This window comes from Rhynchophorus ferrugineus, unplaced genomic scaffold (assembly GCF_030347505.1).
Source record: "Rhynchophorus ferrugineus isolate W39M unplaced genomic scaffold, kcgeb_rfMv2 rfM3, whole genome shotgun sequence".
Classification (NCBI taxonomy): domain Eukaryota; kingdom Metazoa; phylum Arthropoda; class Insecta; order Coleoptera; family Curculionidae; genus Rhynchophorus; species Rhynchophorus ferrugineus.
The window spans coordinates 69495418-69521667 of record NW_027472582.1 but is presented as its reverse complement, the minus strand read 5'-3'; the positions used below and the strand labels follow the sequence as shown (position 1 = coordinate 69521667).

At 30.9% G+C, this 26250-nt stretch overlaps 2 protein-coding genes across 3 annotated transcripts in view; one reads left to right on the top strand and one right to left on the bottom strand.

The window, feature by feature from the left end:
- The window catches only part of LOC143193385 (lachesin), a 362619-nt gene that overhangs the window by 109333 nt on the left and 227036 nt on the right, over window positions 1–26250 (top strand). The gene's annotated exons all lie outside the window — the stretch shown is intronic.
- Window positions 11496–14206, bottom strand: LOC143192325 (pectinesterase). Of its 2 annotated transcripts, none has more exons than XM_076397590.1 (2): window positions 14093–14206; window positions 11496–12672 (listed from the first exon to the last, which is right to left on the bottom strand). In XM_076397590.1, exons 1-2 carry the CDS (start codon window positions 14103–14105, stop codon window positions 11528–11530), a joined length of 1158 nt encoding a protein of 385 aa, XP_076253705.1. In that variant the 5' UTR covers window positions 14106–14206; the 3' UTR covers window positions 11496–11527. The 2 variants fall into 2 exon arrangements, with proteins under 2 accessions (XP_076253705.1, XP_076253704.1); XM_076397589.1 differs by lacking the exon at window positions 14093–14206 and adding an exon at window positions 12728–12776.

Sequence of the window (26250 nt, the reverse complement as noted above, 5' to 3'; positions counted from 1 at the left end):
ATAATTCTTACCACTTTTTGATTACCTAGTATGCCTTGTAACAATTTGATGAGGAGAAACATTTTTTTCCTTTTCAATAAACTTTTTTCTTTCAGGAATGGGCCAGTAAGGCTTGAGAAATCCAATATCTCACAAGAAATTAACTTACATGACCCTTGCATTAACTTGGGTTTAATGACACGAAACAGCTTGTGTGAGAGGCAGATGCCATTTGAGTTTCGCCCTGTGTCGGTTGCTTGCCCGTGTAGGATGAAAAATTAAATACGGCCGGTTTTAATACAAAACAGAGACGATATTAAAAAAAAGAAAAATAATCCGTAACATACGTATACCATCGCGAAAATATTGATGTTTGATGGATGGAAACAAACTTTTTATTTTTACGCAGTATTAGACAGGATGTTGGATTTTCGGTGCTATAATCAATTTTAATTTTCGGCCAGTAGCTTTTTTGTTTTGTGGATTGTTAATAGTTACGTTAAACATATTCATCATACCGATCTGTTTGCTGCTAATATTGTTTGTTATTTCATAATTTAGCAAATGGTGATCAAAACATTGGGTTATTATTTACTCTTTTCTATTTTATGTGCTCTTCAACTAATAATTGAAAACAACAAACAATCGTCAAACAACAAATTTAAACCTAGGTTATAACTACATTTTATATTTAAATAAATCAATATAAAACCATATGATAAAAAATGAATGATATAACTACCAGATCCTTACACAATATCTTTTATATCCTTTATTACAGCAATCTAGAACATTAACACTAGTAAACTATTTGTTTTTATCGTAACTTTCTATGGCTTAAAATTGCATAGTACTTATTCTACGATAGACACCTTGGGCTTAATATCTATGTTATTGTCTCTAATGAGTTTTGCTTATAAGTTCACTGAATTAGATCAAATGGTTTTACCTTCTCTAATTTTTACTCTTTGTTAATGTCTTTGGGCTTTTCTTGATAACATTATCGACAGTTTCTACCTTCAGGTCCTTATGCAGATATTTGGTACGAATGTACCATGGACAATCAATAATACCCTACAGTGCCTTGTTTTGGAATCTTTGAACGATATTTATATAGATTTGGCTGGTACAATCCCAGAGTTGAGCATCATAAGTCTACACTGGTTTCAAGACTTGTTGGTAAACCAAAGGCTTATTATATATTGAAAGGGCTGAATATCTACCTAATAACCAGTACAATTATTTACACAACTGATGTGAAAGTAATTTTTCTATCTATGAACTTTATCAGGTTGACTAGAAAGAGAGTAAAAAGTGAAGAACTCTTTGTTTTTATTTAATTGCTCAGTGAAACTTAGAAGTTTCAAGAACCTCTTACATTAAGACCGATGGATAACTATAATGTTTCGACACTAAATTAAAGTTTTATTAGCAATGTTGATAATTACCTTTTCAATGAGGTACAGTTCTCTACAAGATTGTAAATTCTTTCCAGGAAGCACGATTTCTACTACTGATAATTTATTTAGATATTTATGGAATCATGTAAGAAATCATACACAAATATAACATAACCGAAAAAAAACTGGAACTGCAATTACATGACCACTAATTGCTATTAAGCGCTATTTTTTTCCAATGTTAATTTTCAAAATGTTCACAAGATACTGAAGATTAATACACAACAGAAACTATGGGATATTTATATAGACCATTTGAACGAGTAAAAATGTTACATATATTTAACACCTGATGTCATCAGAAAATACTCTTTGTACATTAGTTCAATGATTATTCCAAGAAGAATTAGTGCTGCAGTCGGAATAAGCAACAGCGATTGTTCGTGCGATGATTCCTTCTGATTCATCTTTTTTCTTTTCGTCAAATTTTGTTTTTAAATTTAGAAACAGGTGATCAAAATGAAAAAAAAGTTTGCTATTACTTTGTATTATTTATTGGACAAAAATATTTTTTTAATTTAATGACTATTTGAATCACAGTTTAGATATATTTGTTTATTTAGGTAATTATTTAGGAGCATCATTTCACAATTCTAGTGAATATTTAGCAATTTATTATGACGCAATATTCAAATTTACTGGCCACTAGCCCTCTTATTCTCTACGATCAATCAGTATTACGATTAGAGATATCGCTAACGTCCCCCTTTAAACGTTTATGCGGTATCACGTGCTATATTGGCTTATATTCTGGTCCTGCATTTTTTATATTACATTTTCAAATAAGACTTAAAATTGCCAATTTTAGTAATGGCGGTTTTTTGTATAATTTGCTTATTTTTTTAAATTCATGTACTTTACATAATGTATAATTTCTCTTTCATCAATAAACCTGATATAGTGGTAAATAACATTGCAGATAAAGTTTGAGGTTATATACCAAATAATATGGTAAATTATATTTAGCATATATTCCTACAAGATTGTAATGACAACCAGACAATAAAATGGGCTTCTTATATTACTGAACGATCATATACTCTGAAAACATAACCAAGATGTTAATTAAATACAAGTCTTCAACAAGTGTCAATCGGATCCCATAATGGTTGTATTACAAAAATCTAATATCAACGTGTTTTTTTTCTGGGACTTTTTACAGTATAGTATGTGTGTTATGGATATCAGAAGATTCTAATTTGTGGAACAATAGTTAGTTATATATAAACAAATAAAGTGAAATAACCTAAGCAGAGATCTAGTTTAAGAATTCATAAGAGACAATCATAATTTGAATCATATTCTGTTGTAGTTGCTATCACTTTTCGGTAGTCTTGTCAAATATATTTTCATCTGTATGAAACATCTAACATTTTAAAGTTATCATCGCAAAATTGTTCACTATCTTGCCATCTATACAATTTTAGTATGTGTTAGCAAGTATGGGGAGTCTTGATTTCAATAACACAATTCCCTTCCTTTGTTAATTCATAACAGTGTATGCATTGGATAACTTTAGACTTATTACTTGGACTTATTAAATTTTTTCCAAGTCGTGATTGATGTTGTTCAATAACTACTGTTATTATACCACCTTATCATTATAACACAGACATGTGCTAGTACCACAGTTCAATTCTACAACAACATTAATATTCTTTTTGAAATTATTGTTTCACTACACAGTGAGGTCTTCATCCACGAATCGGTTTTGTGGAAATTTAGGTTATTTGCTCTGATAAATCCCAGTTCAATTTTGTGTTTATCTTTTCTCGTCGTTGATATACTTATTTTGGTATTATAATTTTATTTTAATGGTGTGATTGAAGAGCCAAAAATGTTAAGTGACGTCAATGTTTCCTAACACTTGAGGTGGCTGTTTGATTTAAGTATTTATGAAAATTATTTGAATTTTCTGATTCATTTTTGCTAAAATGTTAGCAACCACGTTTGTAATTAAAAATAATCTTTTCTATAGAAACTGTCTATGCTATATTATTATTTTAAAACAATATTTTTGTGATTCTTTGTTATAGTCATCATGCCTATTGGAGAAAAAGATTGATACATAAACTTTACATAGTTTCGTGGCACATTTGGCAAGTTGCATGTATTTTTTGATGGCGGAGATATCGTATTGCATATAAAATTGGAAATACCAGAAAGTTTTCGTCGCCCCTGAGCCATCTCTGTTCTAAATGTAGAAGTTTGATAATAGGAAACTTTTTCGAGGGATTTGTGTAAAATTTAAAGGCCTTTATAAATTTGAACTTTTTTAAAATGTGTCGCGTCGTGAATTATTGAAATGTCTTGGAAATATAAGCTTCGGCACCTCTTACGCAATAACATATGGAAATGTACGGTAATCTGCATTTATATACGCATTTTTGTACGTACAATTTAAAGGTCGACCTTCTTTTACATTTTTCACTCTTTTATACACAAATAATAAACCTCAATGAATTATCTTTTTTAGGTTCATTGGACAAAATAATATGAACACCTGACACATACTCAATATTTATGCGCCAACTATTTTACTCTTTATTATTTAAACTCTTGATAATGGTTCTATTATGTTGAGGTATGGCGATTGTTCTGACTAGAGAAAATGTTTGATGATATTCTGATGCTCCATTACCAAAGACTGAATCTTGGCTGTGTGTATGACCATATTAAGATTTTGAAATATGGCAGTATTTGGCAGCAATAAGCTAGTCACAGTAACAACTTCATTATTGAGGATTCCGGCCCTTGAATGAGGAGACCGACTGAGATCTAACTGAAGAAGTATTGATATTAATATTAGGCAATAGGCTAGATGACTATTTTTGAAAAACCTCTTTATGACAATTCTTGGGAGCAAAAGTTATTTCTGCAAAATAAATCGATTAGAAAGAAAAATTGACGTTTGAAACAATAAAATTTTACATGCGTGCTAAAATGCTTCAAATCTGCTTGTGACGTAGTTTGTTTTGGTCGAAATGGACCATTTGTATGAGTACAGATCTTATGTATGTATATATATATATATATATATATATATATATATATATATACATACATAAGATTCATATAATGAATACATACTGAAATACACTTTGGATAATTGGCGTTCATGAGCATTGAGATGTGATTGGCAAATTTATTCTTGATGCTCTTTTATATAATTCGGAAAATTTAAATAAACAATACCGATAGGATTATGTTTTATAGTAAACCGGTGCCTATTTTGTATTTATTTAAAATGTTGCCTTACCCTATCGCTTAATAAACACGCATAAAAAACGATTTTTCATTATTTTTAGCTACCACCTTATTTTATATGCATTACATTTCCGATACACTCAGATTCTATACTAAGCAAGATCGTATAGATATATATGTACCTAAATACGAAGAGGATTTAACAAATCTTTCTCAGGTTTCCATCTGAAGAATCCCCTTTTGAATTTAAAATTAGAGTCAGAATAAAACGGGAATAATAAATATTATGCGTTGCCCTATAAGCATGTTACTAAAATATCGAACAAGGAAAAAGTTCATTTCTCATGAAATGTAATAAATACGTGAAGGTTAACGCTTTTAGCAATATATCAGAAATTCTGTATAGTGCCAGACTAGTGGACAAATTGTCATAAAGCATATTGAAATATTAAAATAAAATTAAAATATAACTATGACTTAGGTTTGACTGACGTAGGGTTTTCAACATAAATCCACTTTTCATCACCTATCTTTTTTATATGCAGAAATGATCGATAATACATTTGAAGTAGAATTTCATCATTCAATTGATGTGGCACCCTTTTTAATGTCTTTAGGATTAATGTAATAGGTTGCCAATCATTCATTAGACGACATTTAAGGCTTCTGTCAATTGTTTTTGAGTTTGGGTTACGTCTTCACCTAATAAATCTTGTAGTTTTGCTTCTTCAAACCTTGTCGGTCAACAAGAACGTTCTTTGTCTTGTCACGAAACGAAACAACGCCGGTGGATTGGTACCATGCGGTTCCCGGCTATAAAAGACCACCACGACGGCGTCTCGCTCTCTTTTCTTTTCTCCACCCCCCTTGTAACAGTACCACTTCCACAACGCTACCGTACTTCCTTCACCTTAACTTAATATCCTGTCCATTTTCCCGTCGACCACACGAATCAGTTTAAATCGAAATAAACAAGTATGCCTTCAATCAGTGTTTTCAGTTCCCGTGCGAATTCCTTTCACAAAATAGTAGTTAGTGTTAGCACAAACAATCGCATCAAGTGCTTAACACGTGCATGGAAGGATAGCACGAGGAATGGAACTAATCAACATCACATGGTCGATGTTATCCCACCAGACTAGCCTGATGGACGAAAACCACAGAAGCCCATCATGCATAAGATCAACACATGAACACCTTTGTATCACGAAACGGGACACGTAAGGCACCACACTTATAGGTACCCTCAACAAATTGGAACGCCCCAAAACTAACGACGTCCTGCTACAACTTCGATGGCAGCTGATCCCGTAAAACTCCTGACTAAGGTTCGGATCCCCATCACCTAAGCAGTCCCTAGGCAATTCATTTCGTTATTGCAGGCGCACTCCGGAACCTGCACCACATGGAGGTAAGTTCCACGGCAGCTCCACTAGGATGTAGTAGGGAGTGATGTAGCGACCGCTATAACCCTTTAGGTCACCATGCATTCACCTGCAGCAAGTCAAAGGTTGGCAACGTACCGTGATGGATTGGTATCATGCGGTTCACGGCTATTACAGACCACCACGACGATGTCTCGCTCTCTTTTCTTTTCTCCACCCCCTTGTACGTGCAAATTCCTTCCAAAAATAGTAGTGAGTGTTCGGACAAACAATCGAATAGACAGTTACACATTTTGACCGACCGACCGACCTGACGCACATTCCTACACATACTTAAATTTAGCGACCCCTATTAGAAAAAACCTAATAACTTTCCGGTACATCTGATAGTATCCATCTTTTTTAACACACAAACAATTGATTGGCTTGCAACATATTTCTATAAAAGATTGGATCACTTTAGAAGTGAACTGCTCTTTAAAAATATGAATCCTCGCCTTTTTAGCTTAATGGATGATTGAATAGTTAAAATCTTGGAAATACCTTCAAGGCGCGGACATATTTCACTGTTCGAATATCATTTTATTCCCATTAATCCTACACCAATATGCTATTATAAAATCAGGGATGTTATGTTATGCTGCTGATACAGAAATTTGTCATTAATATCAACAGATACTGTTATCTACTATGGATCAACTTTAATTTATTATTAATTACAATGACCGCTGATACTGTTGATATTATTTTCTATTTCTAACTGAAGTTCGAGTTTTTAAATACATAACATAGCTGCTCTATTTATATGAAATATTAAAAAAAATTTATATCTACATTTATATGAAAATTATGTTGGACTTTCACGTTAGAACTTTTTTTATTGACAGTTCAGTTCTTTTTTTGCAATTTTTTTCTTTTAACAATATGATTATACCCAGCCTACTCTAAGGATTGTTACCTTTCAAACGCCCTACGATTACGATTATAATGTATTATGAAAATGGAAATTACGTGCCTCTCAAACGAACAATTTACAAATGCTACATTTTAAGAAAACTCAGATTTTATTCAGCATTAATATAACATAAAATTATTTAAAATTTGATTAAGTTATTTTTAAATAATGCTAAATGGAATTTTCTGCATTAGTTGATAAAAGAATATGTACTAAAAATCACAGTCTAATGAAATTTATGCAGTATCAAATGAAAACGTCATTATATAAGTCTCACACAATTCTTAACAATAATTTACAAGTTGATGACACTCACATCAATGTCATTGTATAAAGGTTGGATAAAGCAGCTATTAAATTACAACGTTAGAACATCAACAGTGTAGCCAACTTATTGACCGAGTGTTATGTGATTTTTTCTGTAATAGAAAAATGTTATAAAAGTGTAGATAACTTAATAACTCGTTAATATAAACTCAAATCTATAATATCTCTATAAATAAAAAAATAAAATCAATGTTATATAGAAAAATGTTCTAAAAAAAGGTATTTATTTTTAAATTTTTTTCAATTAAGATAAAATCATATTGATACATTTTTGTTTGATAGTGCATAGATTAAGTAAAAGTGTTTGTTTTCAGAATGAGTACTTATGTACATCGAAATTTTTAAATCAAATTGGTTATTTGACACTTATTCGTTTAATCAAGTTTTAACTGCTTATTACACATGGGACTAGTAGCTACTCTTTAAAAAAATTAAAGATATATTAGTTTTTATTTATAAAAATGTCAACCAATAATAAAATTGAGTAACCCATTAAAATACTTTACGTAAGAATCGGTATATAGATAATAGGAAAGTTCTTTGGAGCATTTGTTTAAAGGATTTTTAAACATTTTAACAAAGAAGAAGGCTTCCGAAGGCTGTTGAAACCTATTAAGGATCAGTCTATTAAGTTTAAAGATAATATAAAAGAATTTAGTAGATTCTAAGAGTCTGATAATGGTGACAGTAAAATGAAGTGTGTATAAAATTATAAATAAAAGCAAATAGATTTAATAGGTTTGATGCAAATTTGGGGACACTCACTTATTTTACATATTTAATTAAAATAGTTGTTTTAATAAATTGAAAAAAAATAATATTGAAACCACAATTCACAATTATTCAATTCGGGCGGAGCTATTTAAAAATCACTATTATTCAATTTAATAGTAAATTGTTATGTTAAAATTGGACTTAGGACGATGACAATCACATTCCTCTGTTAATTTTATTATCATTGTTGCCTCTTATCTCGTAAAACACTTGTTAGATAAGAAGGTTAGGCATCCCTGTAATCTGTTAAACAAGATTATTATCTTCATTTTATTTGTTACTTCTCAGGCTATTTATGTTGATATTACAAAGTTGATATGACAAGGAGGCAAACTAAATTCAAAAGAGGTCTCGAAGTTAATAACATCTAATTATTATGAGAAAACATTAATATATACCTAAAAGAAGGTCACTATTTATATTTCGGGAATTGGCAACATTTTTGTCATGTCCATCTGACTGTTCCATCGTAAAGTTTGACATATTTGACGATATACGTACTCGAACATTTTGTCACACGGACGCTATTTGTTTATTTTATATTTAGTTTGTAAAGTGTTTTTTTCTAAAGTGTTGTCTCGGCAAAAAATGGAACTGAATTGTGAACATTTTCGTGCGATGATTTTTTACGATTTTGGACGTGGATTATCACAACAAGAGTGCATCAACTTAATTTGACTTTTTGCGATGAAGCTCCATCAAAAACTACCGTATATTGCTGGTTTAGTGAATTCAATCGTGATCGTAGTTCGCTGTCCGATGAGTTTCGTGAAGGTCGTCCAAAATCGCCTATTGTGCCAGAAAACATCGATGCTGTGTGCGAAATGATTAAACAAGATGGTCATGTCACCTTTTGTGAGATTGGGTCATCCCTAAGCATTAGTTCCACCAGCATATATGCGATTTTACATGAACACTTAGCTGTGCGAAAGTTATGTTCGCGTTGGATCCCACACAATTTGACAATCGCTCCAAAAAAGGTTCCTGCCGATTGGTTCAAAGAAAGGCTTAAGAAATTTAATCGCGGTGCTTCGAAAGACGTTTATAAAATCGTGACAGTATAAGCCCGAAAGTAAGTAGCAGTCGACTGTATGTGTGTTCCAAGATGAACGAAATCCAACAAAAGTTGTTGGCGCATTGAAAACTGCTCATATTGCAACAGTGCCTCTAGTGGATGGTTGAACAGTAAATTATGATTTGTACACAATCATTTGTTTGCCAAAAGTCTTCGGTGAAATAATGAAAACAAACAATAGACGCCAGATTGTTCTTCATCATGACAATGCGAGCTCTCACACATCGGCTCAAACAAGGGACTATTTGAGCACCCAAAACATCGAATTGATGGGTCATCCGCCATACAGCCCTTATTTGATGGTGACTTCTTTTTGTACCCATCCGTGAAGAATAAACTGCGTGGTTAACGATTTTCATCGCCCGAAGGAGCTATTGAGGCGTCCAAAAATCGTGTTTTGATGATACCGCATTCTGAATGGAATAAATTCTTTGAAAATAGGCTTAAGCGTATGCAAATGAGTATCGATCATAGTGGCGAGTACTTTGAAAAACAATAAACATATATTGGCAGCTTAACTATTTGTTTTTTTTCCTATTATCGAAATATAAATAGTGACTCTCGTAACTTATATAAACAATTTAGAGATTCGTATAAAAATACTGTGTAAATTTACCTTTGATTGGCGGGATATTACGCATATTCGCCAAGATATTTAAACATGAACCGAATTTCTACGATGAACTAATAAAAAGAATCAAAAAGTCAAATAAATCTGAAAAATGAACTAGAGCTCTATTTTAAAATTATATACCAAATAATGATAGAATACCAAATAGAATACCAAATAATTAGATATGTGTGCATATGACATATTTTCAGATTTTTTGTCAAGTTTCTTCTCTCAATTATTTTCGTATTGTCTTGTGTAAGAAATATGTAGTTATATATGCATATATGTAAATATGTATTAACAAATACGTTAGCAATGGCAATGTCTTAAAAAAATTGATTTTTTTTTAACATTAGCCACATACATTTATCCATGTTATAGTTTTCTTGTCTATATATTTCTGGATTTTGTTTCATAAATAAATTTGGAACAAGCAGTGCACGCTTTTCTATGGCTTAAGAATGTTCATACTGATTTTAGAGCAAATGATAGTCAAATAACAATTAATAACCAATAGAGAATGGACCGATAATTTACGACTGCAGACTGATATACCCAAGTCGATCTGCTTTCTTTGGATATTTGTTCGAATATAATTGTTACAGCGCTTCCCTGTGATTGTCGAGGATAAGATACTTTTCTAATGAAAGAACAAGATAACATTTGGGTTCTTGTCAAACTGCTGTGGTGTGTCCTGACATTTGATTGCATATTTACTGTTGAATGATTTCTTACAGAATTCCAAAAATAGATCAAGGTTTGATTAATTGAATCACTCAATAACGACAGATCTCCTGATATTACTAATGAGTGATGCTGACTGATGGTGTATCATGGATATCTTTAACTGTCTAATATATACATTCTGATCATCTTACGTTAAATACGAAGAGGATTTAACAAATCTTTCTCAGGTTTCTAGCTGGAGATTCTCCTTTTTAGATTTTAAACGAGAACTGAATTTTTGAACAATACTAGTATAATAAATATTATCCAGTGCTTTATAAGCACGTTATTAAAAGATATAATGAAGAAAAACTTCTGTTCTCATAAAGTGTAATAAATACGTTCAGGTCAACGTCACCGCTTTTAACAATATATCAGAAATTCTTTATAGCGCCAGACTAGTGGAAAAACGGTCATAAAGCAGACCGAAATTTTAAAATAAAATTATTATTTATTGCGTCAGCTTAAATATGTCTTACGACGTGGTTGTGTATGGGATGCTTTCTGGAAATTATGGTGCATAATGTTTGATTTAAGGGAATATAACAAGGAGAAATAGAGTGAAGGTATCCGGTTTAGCATTTTATTGGATATTATTGATTTTTTTTCCATTCAGTTGACAAACTAAGCACATTTGAATTAAATGACTATGGCGTGGAATTAGTTTGTAAGATTGGTTGTGAAAGATTCGTTTCAAATATCAAAAATATTCCAACAGTTTACTATAATTTTGATAAATCTTACTTAAATTATTTCGTACATTTTATTATAATTTTTGTATAGTTTGGAGATAATGGCTCGACGTTTTTTGATAAAATATAAAAAGAATGTTACTCAGACAATAATCAGAACATTGAAGCATTTAAGCGAACCAAATAACACGAACTTGTAGAGTGTATCAATGTTTCTGTATATTTAAACTTAATCAGTCTTAAGAATCTAATTTCCTGATTAGTTATAATGATGATGGTTTGATTAATTAAAAAACTCTTAATAATATCAAATATTTATTTTATCCTTATCGAATTAAGCACCATTTCCAGTATTGGCGTATTCCCAGAATCTGTTGTAGTTCTGGTTATTTAGATCTCTACTATTTGCGGCATTTCCTGAATAAGCCCTTCCACTGGTAGCTGTAGTCCAAGGTGCTGAATTTTGTACAATTCCATTGATGGTGGTTTCTCTGATAACTAATTGACCATTTGGCGAAGTTCCGGGAACGTAGGCACTCGCAGAGGATACACCAGCATCCCATGCGCGACCCAAGTAAACTTTTCGTGAAGAAGCCCAGGCGTTGTCACCAGTTATGGTAGAAGAGATAACGAGGTACCCGTACATTTTGTGAGGATCCGTTTCTGGGGCGAATATAACGGCTTCGTCACTTCGGCGATCGGCTTTAGCGTAGAAAGTACAGCCTTCAAAAATGACTGATCCGCCACCAAAAACAAAATCAATGTCGCCTTCAATGTAGGTGTTGGTGACGTGAATCCTTTCGGTTGTAGTACCGCCACCACCAGCGTAGTAAGTATCCTGGTGACCCAAAAGGCGGGCATTGTGGACTTGAATTTTATCATTGTCAGTGGTCAGAGCAACAGCTTGCTGATCGCCTGAGTTAGCGGCAGAGTTCTGAACCGATAAGTTAACAATCTGTACGTTTGGTGCCTTGACCCAGAATACTGTTGAGCAACTTGTTCCGATGGTACCGCTCTTGGAGGCGCAGGAGTTGTACATGCTGTAAGCTGGATCGCCTGATTTAAATACCGCCCCGTTAGGGTTAACAAGACTCTTGTATGCCGATGGAGTAGTCTGAGCTGGCATGTTCAAAGTAATGAGGGTGTTGGATGGACTGCTTCCACCTCCATAAATCGTCAACGGAACATTGGTGTTTGGAATATAGACAACCTCTTTGTATGTACCAGCATTAATCTTGATGTACTTTCTGGTGGTACCGCCTGCATTGATGGCGGCGTTGACGGCAGCTTGAATGGTGCTGTATCCACTTCCAACCGTGTAATCGGCTTTACTAGTCGAGATGGATGATGGGGACCATCCTTGCAAGTAAGTTGATTTGGTGTAGTAGTTCGATTCTGACGCACTCAGTATCGGACGCGAGGATGTACCAGGTGCAGTTTGGCTAGCAGCCACGTAAGCTATTACGCAGAGTAGCAGCACTAAAACCAAAAGCAACATGTTAGATGGAATTACTTGACTTTATTTTTGGTTTACACTCATAATTATTCTTTTCATTAATTTGGTCCATTTATCCTAAACCTATTTTGCAGATCGACATCGATAATTTAATTGTTCTCTAAGCAGAAATACCAAACAGAATATAAATTGAAAACGTCAGTTAGCAAAAGTAACAAATAAACCCACCAATGGTGATGTTGAGTTTGGGTGAACCTATGAAATAAGAGGGTACTTAAAGAATGTATAAAACCCATATAAGAATGAATGAATATTAAAATAATAAATGAATATTGTATATTAAATTTACAAGAATGTAATGGCTTAACAAGGCATACTTCACTATCAACAAGCCGTATAAGAAAATCTTTAAGCTCATACATATGGTGTCCAGTTATTGGGTTGTACTAGATTAGCAATTTCGACATAATTCAGTGGTTCTAAAACAAATTATTGAAGAGTGATATTAATAACCCGTATGAATATCAATTGAGCCCTCATTGAATGGGCCCAAAGAGATCAGGAAACACAAGTAGTGATATTATTTAATAAAAATGCATTTTACATTATTTCCTTTTTGGAATTTTGGATTTGGAAAAAAGGCGACATTAATAAACGTAATCTGAAGCGTTTTAAAATCGCACGATGAGTAATTTGTAAAATGGAGAGATTTTTTCCAGAAATATGGTTTTCTGATGACCAGTCAACAACGCACGAGATAATAAAGGCAATAAAATATGGTAAGATCGCTGGAGAGGACCAAGTGGTGGCAGAAACAATCAAATTCGGTGCGAAAATACATCGATAAAATTACCAACCTTTAAATATTTTAAAAAGTGTCTTCTCATAAAATGAAATTTGTAACATGATACTTAAACGAGTAATACAATATTTTAAAAATTTGATCAATTTATTAATTAATGCATTAGATCTGGAAATCGTATGAAGTTGTGAAAAATAACACAAATCAAAAATCGTAGAGGATTATCTAAAAAATAGAAAACCAACACTATTTGACGCATCATTGACGTCATTTTGTGGAGCTCTCCTCGCTCTCTATAGATTTAACGAAATGACGAGCATATTTTCTACACAAACTCTAAAATTCAAACCCAGAATTTCAAACGAAATATTGCTACCGGCCAATTAATTTATATAAAATTAAGTATATATAGTCTATCCAAAATAGCAGTAAACTCAATTTAAGATGTCAAAACAACAATATTCTAATGCAGATAAAATAAAGAAACAAAACTGTTAAAAATATAATTTATTTTAACATTATAGTTATTTAGTTCACTGCTATTTTTAGCTTCTAGCTGCTATAGGTACACGTTACTTGTATTAGCATAAGCATTATCTAAAATACTTGAACATTAAGCATAGCTTTAGTAAATTACTCACCAACAACTTTCATTTTATTATTTACGCGATTATAACGGAACTGGCAGTAAAATTAAAATCATTCGTTCGAGCATTCTGCTTATATATGGACAGAACATATTACTTATCAGTATCTCAAACCATTTACATATTATTTATAAAAAAACACTTAACTCTGACTGAAAACAATAATGTTACAAATTGATTGGGTTAATTAAGATTAGTGAACATGACATATTTAAATTTAGTACCTTTGTATCAGGATTATCTACAATTATATAAAACTGATGTTACTTCATAGAAGGAAAGATATCTGGAGGTAAAAATGGTAAATTATATATTATTTACCAGCTATATCAGTTTTTTTCCGCAGGTAAGAGAGCATTGCATTGTAAATTCATTTCATGGTTTTTTATAAGGGCCATTTTTCTTTCAATTGTCTACTTAAATACTAATTAATCCTAATCTATATATCTTATTACTACGTGTTCATTAACTGTAGCATCCTCTGTGTTTTTTTTTATTAATAAATTCCATCAATGGATTATTTGATTTATTAGTAATTATTGGGTTACTTGAAGTAGCTTCGTATTTTTAGGAGGTATAGAAGCACGGAGGTTTACCTTGGAACAACTCGACTTAGCTAAAGAACTTTAAAAAAGATGCTATTACAAATGACTAAGAAATTATAAATACATTATATTGCAAAAATATTTTCTGATTTGTGTATAGTAAGATCAATAACCTGGTGCAGCTTGAGTGGGTCCTCCTGGAAAAGGAAAACACCCTTTGCTCCATTGTGAAGGGTTTCTTTTCATCTGATATCTCTTTGGAAAAAAAAACAGATATACAATTAAAATTATACCAGATGCTTTCTTCCAATTTCTTCCTATGGAAGGAACTGAGAGAAGGGGTGTCGGCCGGCGAGATATATATCGATATTTTAAAAAATATCTAATACAACAGAAATATTTTAAAATGAAGTACCGATTTTATAATGTTTATAATGGCCTTTATTTAAAAATATAATTTTATCTTATACATAGTCTCATTTTAAGATGACTCTTATTTATATATAATCTTATTTATTTATTTAACTATCGAAATTTCTTATATAAATTTAGTCATTCATTTCGTTTATTTATTTTTAAATAAACGAAATAAAAGAGTGTTTAAAATCCAAAGAGTACGGTTGATACATTTTTGTATTATTTTTTAGGATTCTTTGGAACGTGCAAAATATGAAGGAGTTCTAACCCCTTAGTTATCGTTAATATTTTTTGGTTTGTATGTTAAAGTGTTGACGAAATTAAATCAATCAACCAATGGACCATGAAAAGTATAATATTACTTATTGTTTATACATTTGGTGTTTCCGTTCTACCAATATATTTTCAAATTCTTTAGTAGTTGATCAATAGGTCGACAAATATTTACTCAGCTATAATTATAACTAAATATAAAATACCACTAACTTTCTCTAATATGATCTTTATTCTTACCTAAATGAGATTTGGATAAAAATATGTTGATACACTGTTATTTGTAATTTAATTTTATATTTCATACAGATTACATAAATGTATTTGTTTTCGAAATCAATAGTTTTCTTAAGTAATCTAAATAATCTCTATCTTATATTTTCCACAAAATATAAAATGGTGTGTCGACGAACAAATGAGAAACTATTTCTCTACCAAAATATTTCATGTGTTCTGGGTCGCCTATTTTATTTTGAATTATTTTACTCGGCTTTTATTTAAAAAAATAATTTTATCTTGTACATAGCTTCATTTTAAGATGACTCTATCTTATATATAATCTTATTTATTTATTTAACTATTTATTTGTTTTTCTAGGTATTTGGTTAGTGTCGAAATTTCTTATATAAATTTAGTCATTCATTTCGTTTATTTATTTTTAAATTCCAAAGGGTATGGCTGATAATGAATTTTTGTTATATTATTTAGGTTCCTTTGGAACGCGTAAAATATGAAGGAGTTCTAGGCCCTTAGTTATCATTAATATTTTTGGTTTGTATGTTAAAATGTTAACGAAATTAAAACAATAATACAGATCAATAAACCAATGGTCCATGAAAAGTGTAATATTACATATTATTTACACATTTGCTGTTTCTGTTCTACCAATACATTTTCAAATTACTTAATAGTTGATCAATAGGCTGACAAATCTTTACTAACCTATAATTATAACTGAATATAAAATACGGCTAATTTTCTCTAATATTATCTTTAATCATACATAAATAAGATTTGGATAAAAATATGTTGATACACTGTTATTTGTAATTTAATTCTATATTTCATATAGATTACATTAAGGTATTTGTTTTCGAAATCAATACTTATCTTAAGTAATCTAAATAATCTCTATTTTATATTTTCTACAAAATATAAAATGGGGTATCGATGAACAAATGAGAAACTATTTCTCTACTAAAATATTTTATCTGTTCAGCCCATTTTATTTGAATTATTTTACTCTATTGAAAATTATGAAATGTAAATAAAGCTACATTGTAAAAGGGTCTAGAAAATATTTCCAATTAGTTGATTTGGAGGAATTTGTTGACTGAATCAAGTGGTTCGATGACTTGGCAATCTTATATTGATTATATTTTGATGTAAACTTATCAGAATGGACAAAATAACTTATAATTTTGTTCACACATGTGATATGTTAATGCAATGTTATTATGCCTGTTATGTGCTGCACAGTCTAAAGCTTATAACTTTCTTTTTTCCTTTTTTATATTCATTGTTCTTCGCATAAAATAGGTATAATCGGTTCTGCGACAGTTGTGTGTTCGAATTCCACTGTTCATGGATATACTTTATATTTGTAATGGTATATACTGGTTGATTATTGGGATAAGAAAATCAGTCCAGCTAAATCCTACTTAATAGAAAGAAGATTTTAAAATTATATTCAGTAATTATAACCTAGTGATTCAATTTCCGCTAATGAATATGCGAAAATCATGGATGTTTTATTTCGTTCAAAATATAAGCCAAAAGTTCAACCTTTAGACCATTACCCTTAATAATTATTAGATGGCATACATAAAAACTGACCAATGCTTTGAATACTCAATAAAATTAGTATATCGTACATATCTCATTTGTAAATATATCTTTAGTTAAATTCTAATAACTTAAATAATACACTTAACAGCAGAAATTAGATCATTTGTTCAAGTATGGCACATATTATGTGTATTTTTATTATTGTAGAATTTGGCATTCTGAATACAGCTTATAAATTAACATGTTGCTAAGGTAAAATAACATTTGTGGCAAAAGTCTAGTGTTTCAAACTGGATGGTCTTCCACTAAATCTCTTCTCTAAATCTCGCGCGTAATATCTCGTTAGCGTCACGTCTGAACCCTATTATTTGAAAACGTAGTAAATAATAAATGAAGAATTCCTTAAGCTAATTAGGGTAGAATGGGTATAATATAACAAAAATTAACGATCGCAGTTTCGGTTTAATAAATATTATGTAACAAACCTAAATATTATGTAACAAAAGTGATTAAATGTTTTAAATGCGCTAAAATGAATGTATAATGCCTTTTATGTCATATTCTTAAGTTCATTTTAGAAATTATTCCTTTATGATATTTATGTAGTTTTAAATATCAAGTGGGAATCCTTTTCCTGTCATTATATTATCATATAATTTCGATATTAGAGTTGCAAAACCATTCCATACATGTTATACAATGGAAATATAAGTAAAATACAATTAAGTGAAAAACAGTTTAATTTAGAAATAGACAAAGGTACAGTTGATATTCACAAATAATCTTCCCTTTGGTCGTTCCTTCAGGAGAAAGGTGTTGGTTTGGTTGAAATGTTAAATCTGTTGAATTAAATGTATATCATAAGGATATTGTTTGTATTAGATTAAGATTGAACAAGCAGTCTTGTCTGTACTGCTTTTGGTTAAATAAAATAGCTTTTAGTTAAATAAAAGTGTTTGTATTCAACAGTATTCGATTTATAACTTACATACTCACAGTTTGTAGAGCTAATAAGACAAATCAACTGAAAGTCCAGTCAACGATTCAAATATTGAAGTGGAAATATGGAAATATTTGGATTCAAGCATCTTAGCGAGAATGAAGAACAAAACACTCCAGTACTAAAAAAGTTTAGTTTTCCGTTAACAGACGTCATTTTTCCACAAAGTTACTATATATCAATCCCCATATCAGCGAGTGAAGGTGAATAAACTTGAAAATTCCAATTTAATGGTGTTACCCACCTCCGCATTGACGTTCCGTTAGAAATAAGTAGAATTTAACATCTGCCTCGAAATTTTATAGATGATAAGGAGGCAATTCCCCCTTTTATAGTTGCACAGTCTGCGTTCGTACTTTAAAATTGCCGGTATGTTTAGTCTGTGCTAAAACGACCATTCGTGTTTTATATCAAGTATTAATATTGTATGTGAAATACGTAAGGATAGTCGAAGATTTCTTAAATACTAATAGTTAGTTTTTATAACCGGTAATACATATCAGTCCTTTTTAAATTGCATTTTAATTTACACTTGTCTCAAGCACTGGAGAACTCTTGGGAACTTGTCTATTCTCTCTTACTCCATGTTTAGGGTGGTGCAAAAGTCTCGCTATCATTTTGATTTCGCGCCATCTTGGTTATATGACGTTTAGCTCTGTTTCGCCTTAACCACTGTGTTGTAGACTACCAAATTTTTATTATGGAGACGAGTCGAGTACAGTAATGTAATCCTAAGGCTGTCTGGTAAAATTGAATATTTTTCGGCTAAATTGCTAATGAGCTTTGAAGCCCATTTTCTTCTCAGTGGACACGTCAATAAACAGAACGGTCGGTTTTTAGGAACACAGAATACTCAATTAACATCATTGAATCTATCAAAACGTACGGTGTGGTATTCATGCTGGAAATATCATTGGTCCCTACTTTTTGAAAATGACCAAGGTGTTACCCTTACTGCTGAATGGTACCAAGACATGACTCGAAATTTTCTTGTCCCTGAAATGAAAGAGCAACGACTAGAGGACTTGTGTTTTCAGCAAGATGTGGCCACAGCACACGGAGCTCGTTCAGCAATTCAATTATTGAATGTCATTTTTTTTACGAAGACTAATTTGGCGAAGTGGCGATTTAGTACGGCCTGCCAGACCTCCTGATTTAACAGCACCAGACTTTTTCTTATGGTGTTTTTTAAAATCAAAAGTTTTTGTGAAAATGCCCAAACGATTTAACATCTTAAAGACAATATTAGTCACGAAATTGTCATGAAAAATGCCTTAAAAGAGCTGAGAGTTGCATAGCGAATCGCAACCATTTAGCCTATATGATATGATGTTATATATATATTATGATATAATTTCTTGATCATATAAAAAAATGTTAAGACCAAATAAACTTTTTATGAAAACCAAACATACTTATCTGTTCTTGGAGCAAAGTTATAGGCAATCAAAATAGTGGCGGGACTTTTGTCCCTTCCCATGTTATAAATTCCTTTCACTTCAGTCTTTGCTCAGTCTTCTTGCTTTAGATTCGTTTTTTTCTCTCATTTGAAGTATTTTTGTGATAAATTCGTCTCAAGTCATTTAAGTCGTTTTCTGACCTATGTTATTAATCGCCTTGCTTTCCATATTCAAATTTCCATTTCCATTTCCAAATCGTCTACTTTCTATGTACCATTCCACTTATTTAATATTGGTATCCTTTCTTACTTGTTTACTTTTCATCTTCTATATCTTTGCTACATCTCTTACTTTTATCAGGTATTTCATTTCCACTGCTTTTCTGCTTCATCTATCTTTTATTTTATATTTCGTTATATCACAGCCTGCTACTGAATGTTATTAAGGATTAGTCTGTATGTTGCTTTATACATTTCTATTTTAGATTTCTTAAATATTTTCTTTTTATTAATTAATTATCAATTTACAGCGGAGTTTAAATTCATGTTTTTCCAATTCTGGTACTCATTTTCATGTTGTTGCTTCCATTACTTTCGATTTCTATACGAATGCAGAACTTTTTGAATGAAATATTGTTCGTTAGGTATTTCTTCTACAGTGCAAGACTGTCAACTGAAAATATCATTTTAGAAATTCGCGCGAAGCTACTCAGTTCAAAAGAATGACAACTCCTGGGTTTTTTCATGATGATGATAGTTTCACTTAGTATTAGTTCTTCGCAAATTTTTCAACAAAAATTTTCCTCGCATTATTTATGTAGTTAATAACTGCTGAAGCTGATTTGAGAATATTGTTTCCATCAATATATGGGAAGGAATAACCCTAATGAGAAAAAATTATAAATTACTTGCTCCTACAACTTATTATTACATGTTTTTGTGTTCTACAATAACTAAATTGTCAGTAACTTCTAATTCCTTATTAAAGTTATAATACGTGAAAAGATTTAGAAAACAAAAGATATTAGTTTATTTGAAAATATTATTTTATTTAATGGATAGAAGTGGCGACTTGTTCAACTGCGATATAAAGCGACAGTGAGGGTTCTTACCTATTAGAAAACAAACCGCTCTGTCCTACGAGTCCACCATTCACTAGTTTTTTAAACAGATCGCCAAATATATGAAACAAACACAAATAATACATTGTTGGAAAATGATGGTATACGTTTAACATCGAATAATGAAGATAAATTCACAAATGCTTCTAACTTAAGGCATGCTTACCGATGTTCTTCATTTATGTTCAAACAGATCGTCGATAATAGGCTTGAATTTTATTTTCCGACAATTTGCGAGACCTTTCGCATATATTATTTTCATGTTTACAAATTAAGGGGTATTTAATTATTTATCTCATTAATATAGAAATATTTAAGCTAGTATTGAACGCCTTAACTATAAAGTAACAAATAAAGTAACGTTTTTACACATTAGTTATAGAAAATGGTTTAATAATTGTTATTGCTACTGTTGCTACGCTAATGTTAACGACGTATGATGTCAATGTTGCAGCTAATCGGTTTAGAAAATATAAATCTAAAATTTCAGGTAGGTAATATAATGTAAAAAATTTGTATGTGTGTGTGATATATATATATATATATATATATATATATATATATATATATATATATATATATATATATAATTATCTACTTCAGCCAGAAGAAAATTGGTGTTGTACTGTTGAATATAAGTAGGTCTTCCATTTCAGTGCGTATGCGGACACATGTGGTATATAGATAGATAATATGGAACATGAAGCGCGTCTGTGGAATAATTATTTGATGACAATGTAATTTAGACACAAAAAAGTAAGTCCGAATATTTCATATCACCTACTGAAGTGTTAATTCATTCTAAATAATATCGATTAACAATACATTTGAACAAAGAATGAATATGGAGACATATTCATACAATATTTTATTTAATACATCTTCCACGGTACATAGGACGGCTCTCCTACTGTTCTTATAGTTGTGGATTTGAATACCGCAGGAGCCCTGTTTTAAATGTATATTTGCGATTGTCCAGGCAAGATTCCAAATAATTTGGCAAGGAAAATGATCTCAATCACGCTAGTAACCAGACTGGGTAAGACTGGACGTCTTCTAGGATGGTCTCTAAGATGGTCAGGATGGTAAGTCTAAGATAGATAGGCTTAATGTCTAGGACCGTGGTTCGGAGCCCACGTTAAACAGTAGGTCCAGCCCTGATTGACACATAGATGGCGCTACTAGAATTAAATCCATATGTTTTTTAGTTAGCCCTAACCATCAAAAGATGTGTGTATAAATTTGACAGCTGTCGGATCATTAGTTTGTGAATTATAGCATTTTAAGTGAAGCAACTTTTGTTATTGTGAATGAATTGTTATTGTGAAGAGGTGATAGACGAAACTGAGACCTGTTTTGAAGCAAAGGACAAATCGTACTACAAGAATGGTATCGAAAAGTTGGAGGGTCGTTATAATCATTATATCATCCTTGAAGGGAATTATGGTGAATAAAAAAACTAATTTTGCCAAAAAATGTGTTTTACTATGGTAAGCCGGGGACTTTTCAATTGATATGTTATGCTAGTAAATACTAGTTAATAGATGTTCAAATTTTTCCCGCCATTTTGCTGGGTGCTTCGTTTAGTTTAAGAACCCGTGAACATGAACTTTTCTCTTTCTACTTGTACTTTGAAAAATGTGCATAGAAAATCAGAATTTCTTAATCTGATGAATTTGGCGCGTAAATCTAAATTTCCAGATGATGAAATAGTTATAATTCCTAATTCACAAACAATTACACCACTAATTGGATAATGACTATGTGCAGTATGTTTTAATAAAACATAATCTCGTTTAAAAAGAATTTAAAAATCGTCGATGATATCCAGAATTAGTAAATGAGTAGAATGTATATTAAATTGCCATACATGTACATAACATATTGACTGATACTTAGAAAATTCTATAAACATTTAAGTTTAGGTTCCTCAACAACTTTTACACTCAAATGTTCTAACAAATTAATATTATGTGAATTGTTGCCATAGAGAGATAACTTTGTTACGTATTGAATGATTAATAATTTCTAACAAAATTATTTTTTATCGATCAAGTGTATTTTTTAAAAATGTCGATTGCTTCATCGAAGAATGCTGTTCAGTCTATTACATATTTATGATCCGGATAAATAGCTGATGACGAGCAGTTAATATCGAGGGAACTAGGATGACTTAACTGCGGTTGCGGTTTGAAGTGTTTATATAAAATTGTATTGTTTTGTTTACTACCTCCTATGATACCCTTGAGTGTTTAACGAGATTAGTTTATGATTATGGCTGAGATATGGCAGTTATATGTTCGGTATAATTACCTCTAGCTGGAAGAAGATAAATAAAACATTGATAGTTTCTGTACAATATATTATCAGTATATATATATATATATATATATATATATATATATATATAGATATATATATATATATATATATATATATATATATATATATATATATATATTATCATTCAGATATTTGTCAATATATTATCAGTATCAACTAAATAAAAATATTCTCGTTAATAGTAGAGAAAATAATTATAATATCAAGCACATTAGTTTATATATATATATATATATATAATTATATATTCGTGATATTGTTTAATAACATATATTAATTATATATAATTAGTTTATATTCTAGCGAAAAGTAGTCTCATTTTAAGATGACTCTTATTTATATATAATCTTATTTATTTATTTAACTATTTATTTGTTTTTCTAGGTATTTGGTTAGTGTTGAAATTTCTTATATAAATTTAGTTACTTATTTTGTTTATTTATTTTCAAATAAACAAAATAAAAAGTGTTTAAGATCTAAAGAGTATGGTTGATACATTTTTGTATTATTTTTTAAGATTCTTTGGAACGTGTAAAATATGAAGTATGTATATGAGTTCTAGCCCCTTAGTTATCATTAATATTTTTTGGTTTGAATGTTAAAGTGTTGACGAAATTAAATCAATCATACAAATCAATCAACCAATAGACCATGAAAAGTATAATATTACTTATTATTTACACATTTGGTGTTTCTGTTCTACCAATACATTTTCAAATTCTTTAATAGTTGATCAATAGGTCGACAAATCTTTACTAACCTATAATTTTATTAGATTAGATAGTTTCTATACAATAGAACAATATTTGTCAATATATTATCAGTATCAAGTAAATAAGAATATTCTCGTTAATAGTAGAGAAAATAATTATAATATCATTATAATATATATATACATGTAATTATATATTCGTGATATTGTATAATAACATATATTAATTATATATAATTAGTTTACACTCTAGTGAAAAGTAGCTGAAACTGAATATAATTAATTCTTATTGGAGACTTAGGTCATACTCGTAACATAACATTTAAAAAAACAAACTCGGATCAACTCCAAAAAAGAATATAAAACAAAATGCCCATTCACTTGTGATCAGAACTAAAAATAAACATTTTGTAAGATTTCGTAACGAGTACCACCATCTTTGTACTTTACATGGGATCAGAAACCACAGTTTCTCTGGCGCGTTTCCACCACTTCTCTCCAGGTCATCTTTTAGCATACGTAAACTGTATCTCCGACCTCTTACAGTTTTGTTCACACGATTTCTAATGATCTAAAAGCAAAAAAAAAAACAAAGAGATGATTGTGTCGTAACTGTACGCATAAATCTGTTATAGTTTTTCATCATATTTAGAGAAGAACACTGATTATTCTATATATAAGTGTAAAGCATCATTTGACAAAAGAAGTCGTATAGAAATACCTACTTTTGAACACCCAAATATAATACAGACCTCTCTAAGCGACTATTGTATTCGGCGACCAACGCAGTAACACTATTTAACGATATTATATATTTTATTCAGCATTACAATTTTTGTAGAGCAGACTAATTTTGACCTAGGCATCATCATGAACACCATGTCATCATCTTTGCTTTCTGGATTATCTATTTTATGACCTCACAACTTTTAACTTAGTAAACGTTTTACGCTAGCATTACTTATAAAATATTACATGTCATGGATTTTTGCGTTTCAATCATGTTAAGTCATATATTAGTTATGTCTAATATATAGATGATGTTAGTTTTATTGCATTCACTGCTATTTCAGTTATTACTTACCTTCAAAAGAAAGTTGTTAAAATTTCTTGATATTCTACTCATAACTTAATGAGTTATTATGCTAAGAGTGACACTACTTTTGTTATTTTCAAAACATGGACCAAAAACAATTTCTTTTTTAATTTTATACTGGTTCTTGTTGGGAAAAATACCGTTCCAATGACTTGGATAGTGTTATAAAGACTCCGCATTATCAGAAAAATCCATGACTGAAGACTTCAAAGACTGAACTCAAATGGTGATCGAAATGTAAAGTTGAGTGAGTTAGCTAACACTGTAAAGATATCAAAAGAATGTGTTGGTTTCATATTGCATGACCATTTGACTATGTTCAAAGTGCGTGCCGTGTTTGTTAAAAACAGAAAGTATTGATGATTCTGAGCAGTGTTTGGCCATATTTATACGTAACAGCCCAGCATTTTTGCGTCAATATGCGATAATGGATGAAACAAGGCCTATTTTGAAAAATGAACTTCAAACGTGAACAAAAAGAATTTGACAAAAGGACTCGCTTTCTTGGTTACGTCTTCCTAATTTTTCAGCCCATGTGTTATGTTGTATAAGGAACCACATGTATAAGGAAATGGCAAAAACCACATAAATAATCCTATTTTCTTGCGGATTCATTATACTTTTGTTTGTTGCTTTAATCGAACTCTATCACAATATTTCACAGAATCTCATTAGATGTATTGCGTTAGTTTCGAAAACTGCAACTTACAAGAATCCGCAAAGTAGAGATAAAAACGGCGTCTCAAGAACAACTTCGAACGTACGAGATATCGCTTATTTATTGCCGCTTTACCTCGTTAATAAACCGCCATCCAGTTAGTAGATCATTCTCGTTATTATTTGCCATGACTTATCAATGTAATCTGCTTATAATCCTTTTGCGACATTGGATTAACCCAAAACATTAGGCAAATTTTAATTGGATTTCGCTTATCTATATCGCGCTTATACCGAATTAGCAAGAAGTTAAGTCTTGATGAAATCGTTTATCACGAATCGTTCCTGTGTAAGTTTCAGTTGAAAATTATTAAGCAAATATTTTAATTTCTAACGGTTTATCCGTAATTACTACGCTCTAACTTGCATGACACAAGTTTAAGATTTTGTTTTATTCATAATTACACAGAATATGAATTAATTTTGAGGGAAATATTATACCAGTTGTGTCGGTGATTCATTTCCGGCTTTTCCTACTCTGCTTAAACTAATCTCTTTTATAGTTAATTTCTCTTGATTAGCTTCAAAAAACTTCTCGTTTTTCTGCCTCTTATTTTCTCGATTTAAGAGTTCAAATGCTAGAAATATAAGAGAAGCTCTGGGCATTATAATGTTACTTAAGTAAAAATATAAGAAAATAGAAGTGAAAGATTAGGGATACTGACAGAAATATCGATGATTTTGACCGATATATTGAAACATTTTTGACCTTTCTTCTTGAAAATTAAGTGCCAAAAGCTT

What these genes read in the sequence shown, in the direction of transcription:
- LOC143192325 (XM_076397589.1), bottom strand. Translation starts at nt 12,761, where the DNA reads ATGGACCAAATTAATGAAAAGAATAATTATGAGT. An exon ending in TGAAAAGAATAATTATGAGT is followed by an intron (nt 12,673 to 12,727) that starts GTAAACCAAAAA and finishes TTTTGGTTTTAG; the next exon opens with TGCTGCTACTCTGCGTAATA.